At 40.4% G+C, this 6012-nt stretch overlaps 1 protein-coding gene across 1 annotated transcript; it reads right to left on the reverse strand.

Moving 5' to 3' along the window:
• Positions 1 to 290: 290 nt before the first annotated feature.
• On the reverse strand, positions 291 to 3868 carry LOC144659802 (uncharacterized). The gene is made up of 3 exons (XM_078520319.1): positions 3642 to 3868; positions 2281 to 2856; positions 291 to 1516 (listed from the first exon to the last, which is right to left on the reverse strand). The coding sequence occupies exons 1-3, from the start codon at positions 3769 to 3771 to the stop codon at positions 822 to 824; spliced, it is 1401 nt and encodes a 466-aa protein (XP_078376445.1). The 5' UTR covers positions 3772 to 3868; the 3' UTR covers positions 291 to 821.
• Positions 3869 to 6012: the final 2144 nt, after the last annotated feature.

Genomic DNA, 6012 nt, shown 5'->3' on the forward strand with positions numbered 1-6012 from the left:
ATTCAGGAGTTTGCCGACTGTTGTGGACGTTTTTATCACAGCTTGTTATCCACTGAAGAGCATTTTATTTTGCTGTCCTAACTTAGGCTCGATTTACAGCTGTTTTATGAATCATTAGTGTTCCTAGCCCCGCAAGAAGGAGGATGACAACCGGACTCCAAAAACGGCTGGAAATCGAACCTTTATATAAGCTCTCAATAGGAAGTTACAAGACTTAAGTAGTTACGAAGGGCGTTGCAGAGGATTTTACAGCAACAATATCTGTAAAAAAAAGTATGGTAACGAATACGTCAATGCTTATATCAGCTTTTAATCGTGTTTGATTAGCTTTTGTACATTTTTATTATAAATATACATTTAGTGATGACCCTCATCGTGCATATTTCTCACATACCCTCCCTCACTTATTAACTATTCTTTCGTTTAGGCTATTACTTTTACTTCAGTATTCTATAAATGAAGACAACGTTTCCGTGGGGAAAATTACTTATACATTCTTTTAAAGCGAGATTATAGCTCTAGTTCTGGGTCATCATCGCACATAGTTCCCACGAGATATTTGACAAAAAATGAATAGAAAGTTTGGCATTGGCCGATTATGGTATGCCCAGTCGACTTTAGTACCGTGATAAGCTTTAATATTTGATGTGGGATTTCTTGATTAACTGTGGTTTTGTTCCGGACTGATTAAAAAAAGAACGCGTTCCTTGGTTGATCATAGCATGTAAAAAAAAGCAAACCAATAGTTGAAAATTGCGCTTTAACTAGTCATGTGACTAGTTGCAATAATCTGGATACTTTCTACCCTATGTCTTTCTACATCACAGGGGTCTTTCTATTTCATCTCTTTTAACGTCTTTAGGGGATGCCGCAGACACGTACAAAGCAACTATTTTGGTCTTGTCTAAAGGACACCTGAACATAAAAATATTATCCATGTCACCATGTGCTTTTCCTCCAAATATGGTCAGCTTATTCCATTTCTGCGACAACACCCCACTGATACCATCTTCTTTGCTCACTTGCTTGCCATCCACCCATAGTGACGCAGTCCTGGACATGGAGTCATAGCTGCCCACGATGTTGTGCCACTTTCCAGCGGTGACATCTGATGAGCTGGACTGGACACGAAAGAGCTCTCTCCCAGAATCCCCTCTGTGCACCCATTCTCCTCTGCCATTGCGCAGCAGCAAGTCGTAACGAACAAAATTTGTTGCATCGGTAGCTGTGATAAGGGGAATCACTCCCTTAACGTTGTTTAACTTGACCCACATTGAAATCGCAATAGACTTCTTTGGTTTTCCCTTAAAGCCGGGTTTTAGAACAATTTTTCCATTGTTCCCAAAATCAACGGATCGTCCCTGGTCAGCTTCGTCTTTCAAAATGCGAGCCTCGCCTTGGAGCTGTCCGTTGTTCTTCTGTGGCGAGTCATCAAATACCAAACCGTCCTCCGATTTCTCGAACGTCAATTTTAGCACCGCGCACTTCTGGTCAAACTCTTCAGGATTTCCCAGGCCTGAAAGAAAAGATTTCAGATGTGTGATAGTTCAGTTGAATGAAAAGTTGGAAATGCAGTGTTAAGATAGAAAGCATTCACTCAATAGCTTTATGAAAAGTCGCCCAGCCACACTCCGATTCCCTGTGATGGGAAAAAAGAGCGATTTTGGCAACTTATGTTTGCCTAACGCGGCGATTTTGTAAAACAAAAAAAATAAAATATCAGTTAACACGGACTTTCCGAAGCAACGAGCTCAAGTTGTTTCTTTCCTGGATTTGTTTCTCTCTGTAAAACCCAAGCATTTTCAGTTTAGGTTTGTCTTGAGCGAAAAAAGCCAGACTAAGGAATAGATTATGTTACCAAATTCGGCACATATTATCATATTATTCTGAAATTTGGCAAATTTACGCAGAAACGTTTCTCCCCTTTGCTCGAGTGAAACTCCAAGGGCACGTATAGCTTCCATGGTTTGCAGTTTTGATTCAAGACATGAGATATCAAACTAATTACTTCGAACAGAATTTGAATTCCGTCATTGTGCATCCTTAATTTCGACGTGTTGTAAGCTTTATTTTCGCACAACCAGCTAGATACAAGTACATGACCGCTTATTGTTACTGTCCTACAGCGAAATGTTAAACAAAGGCTGACATTCATATTTGCAATTTGACAACTATGAGTGCTGTGCCCACCCATGGGTCCCCACCCTTGCCTGAATCACACTAAGATCATCATTAATTGGCTATTTTTATGTTTTCTAGACAAATAGATTTTTTACTTACTAGCTATTTCATCTGACGGATCTGGCGTTGATTGAGTCGCTGTTGGCGTGAATGTTCGAGGAAACTGTTTATTGGGGACAATTTGTGTTCCTTGCAACATTCTTGCTAAACCCGTCTGATCTGATGTCCGTGAGGCCTGGGCTCTACGGCCTGCATGGCCCGCCAGCATGCGGCTTCCCTCAACACCCGCGCCTGAAGGACCTGGGAACCAGGCCCCTCCTTGGGCGCCAATAGCAGCTGACAAAGGGTTGGTAGGTACGGGATTAAAGAATGGAAGGTTATTTGGATCGTAATCGTTGGCATCAAAGTTTCTACGATAAAGTTGATCCTGCAAAACGTGCTCGATTTCCGCGTCGATATCCTTTGCTATTTTTATCGCTTGTTTCTTTGCCGCATACAGTCGGGATAGTTCCGGGTTTGCTATGGCTGATCGCGGGACGGTTTTCGGGATGCTGGAGCGTAGAACATAAGGCGAGTAGTATTGAGGAACGATCTGGCCGAGATAAAATGAGAGAGATGGCACAAAGCAGAGGAGAAGAGCGAGGATGTGCAGGCTTGCCATGGAGTGTGATTTGCCTGTGGAAAATAAACAACTAAATTAAATGTCTCTCTTTTCCACCACTGACGAAATAAGGTGATCTGAACAGTGTAAATAGCAGAATTCATATATTTGACAAAGTGCATGCAGTGGAAAGTGTTCTTTAAAGCACTGTGAACAGAAACAGACATTTTAAGAAAAAAATTTTTTTTTATTTTTTTTTTTTTTTTTTTTTTTAAAGTTTTCCCCCTTTTTTTTTTGGGAATTCTCGGTTCATGTCAAATCCATAGCTGCAGTTGAGTCTAAGAGTTATCAGTTCATATTTCGCCCTATCGGTTGTCAGTACTGACCCTCGTGACATGTGTTGTCAGTTACGAGTTCACACACCATGGTTGTTTTCACTGCAGTGCTCATGCGCAGAATTCTGGGGTTTTCAGGAGACAATGCGCATAAATAGGTGTTAACCCGGGTCTATTAATAGCCTTTTTGTAGTATTTTAATACAAAAGAAAGATTAGCTACCGATCCTGTAATAAAAACAGAACAAGTTGGCGTTTGCTTATTTTTGTTTGGACTTGAATAAAAAAGACAAAATTGAAGGCAAACAAAATACTATGTTATGGCTAACAAATACATTAAATAATCAATTACTCAATTAGATCGATTTGCTTTAAAACAAAACAATTAAACATAACTTGCAATCAAATGCAACCTTAATAGTGAAGTTCGCTGTCTGTTCAACGAAATCCCTCCATGCCCTCCAGCCTGGTTTGCAATTGTAATAAGGTGTCGATGGATTAAGGATTCGCAGGGGTGTCACCTACCTTTAAACACTGAACTGCAGGTTATTAAAACGTTAACAAACTCTTCTGGTAATTGTCCAGGCTCCTGAGCTGACCGCTTTCTTTTAAAAGCCGAAAATAACAAATGTTCACTGCTGAAGGCAGCGAACATGGAGAAATTTGTGTAAATTTAGTTTTTTAGGCACCCTTAGATGCTCTATCACTACTTAAACCATAACTTAACCATAACAGGTACACGTTTTCTGGGTCGCCTGGTGATCCTCTAAATTATTCAAAATGTTTTTCTGTGTTTAACAGAAATAGAGCTACTCTTAAGACAAAATAAGGTCACGAGTATCAAATCAAACACTAAAATTATCGCATGATCACCTAAATCATAGTTATTCTAGAGAGAATGACTGACCGAATGACTGATCAGGTGACTGATGGAGAATGACTGAGCGATCTCCGGTTTTTCTGCCAGGAGACACCACAGTTGAAGCAATCAAGCCATTACTTTGAATGATCTCGGTAAATAGCTTGACTGATGAATCGTTCAAGTCCAGTCGATGGTTAAGATTCGCAGCTTTAGTTTTTCCTGACAAATTAAAATGCAAACGAAATAAGACTGAGAAATGTGCTAGGTCAGGTAGGACTAACGAGATCAGATTTAGAAACTTTTTGAGCTGGTAATGCTTATTGGTTTCAGGTTCTTCCAATGTCAACTTTGCATGGAACAAATGGTGCGAGAAGTTTGCGTTCAGACCAGATTGGAAAGAGTTTGGCACTTAGTTGTCCAGTGTTGTTCATGATTACAAGGGAGGAATAATTTTCTTTCCAAGATTATAGCAGCAATCTCTATTTATTACCAGTGACTTCATCGTTTAGGCGATTTTAAGCGGATAACTTCAGAGAAAATCCAGGGGTTGAAATCTTAATCAAGGACTATACCAAAAAGAACTACGATATTATTTAGTGATTTTAGCTTTTGACATGTTAGATTCGGTTCAGTTTTAATTTCTTGAACATGTCCAATCGACTGAGCACACCGGTAAGGAAATTCTAGGGTAAATGACCCAACTCTACCACTACGTATCACGGTTTATATTTCTAGGCAAATTATAAAACAAAGAATATCACAGTAGCTCTCCTGTGTTTATTTTTCTAACTTCTAGTGAATTGTTATTCAAGATAACATCGTAAGCCTTTTCTCTCTCGGTGGGCAAAATGTTGTTGGATTGCCAATCCGGGCTGATGTACAGTGCAAACAAACACCTCTCTCTCTTTGCCTGCCTCGGCTGCCTGCCGTGATGAGTCCAATTCAGTTTCTGTTGCATCCCAATCACGTGATGTATTCCGGCGTAGTTGGCGATGGCGATTGTGCGCGATTTCTTTCTGAGGCGCAGAGGGAGTGGGGTGAAGGCTGGTCGGCTCCCCGTGAGGATTGTGGGAGTAATTGAAGAGTGAGTTTAATGAAAAGCCATGTCAGCGATACCAATTATTACTATATGCGTCCTCCGTTTGTGTGAAAAGCGAAGATAGAAGCCCCTTTATTCGCTCTCCTTAGTCCTCTCTCCTTTTTTTTCACGCCTGGAACCTACTGCTGTGTCCCTCGCCCTTCTTGCCAAAGACAAGAGAACAGTAACGATTTCTTGGTTTTAATTAATTACTATTGGAAATGAAGAAAAAAGTCCTGGAAAACTTGAAAACTTTTGGTTGGCATTGTCCTGAAGTGTACTTAACTAATAACCGATAATTTTAATAATGACCAGTCACAGCAATTGTAATTGCACTCATTTTCAAACCGTTTTGTGATGATAAAATTTCTCCTCGATTTGCGCTGGCTTTAGATATTTTCACCAACAAAAACACGAATTTCGGCAACTCAACGTCACTGAATTTTCTTCCACTCGCCGTATCACACCTTTATTGACTTGTGCATGTTAACTACTGTTTATAGCTTTTTCTGTACCAACTTTGATACATCGTGTCGCGTCGGTGCACAAGTAGAAACAGTTGATTTTTTTACAACAAGAAACTCATGCATGTTAGCCGAGCAAACTGGAAGTTTCGGTGTCAGCCTTTCGTCAGAGCTCAACGGCAATCTATTCTTGCTTTATGCTGCTCCTTTGTTACAGTCACTGCTGTGACGTCACACTAACCGCAAAAAACGAAACGTAGTCTTGCAAGAAAAAAAAGTTTTATTGTGCAAGAATTCGGACGGGGTTTTCTCCACAGAGTCACTTGCCACAAATAATTCAAGTACGGTATGAACCTAAAGAACAGGGAGTTGTGCGGCGCTCTTGGTAGAGCTTGTCACAGGCACGAAGATTATTTTTCTGCCCCTCTTACCACGTGGCATGCACTTCACGGTCGCTTTAAGTAAATATTTTATAAACTACTTCCCAAATCG

Source organism: Oculina patagonica, chromosome 7 (genome assembly GCF_052425735.1).
Source record: "Oculina patagonica isolate OP01 chromosome 7, crgOcupat, whole genome shotgun sequence".
In the NCBI taxonomy this organism is placed as follows: Eukaryota; Metazoa; Cnidaria; class Anthozoa; order Scleractinia; family Oculinidae; genus Oculina; species Oculina patagonica.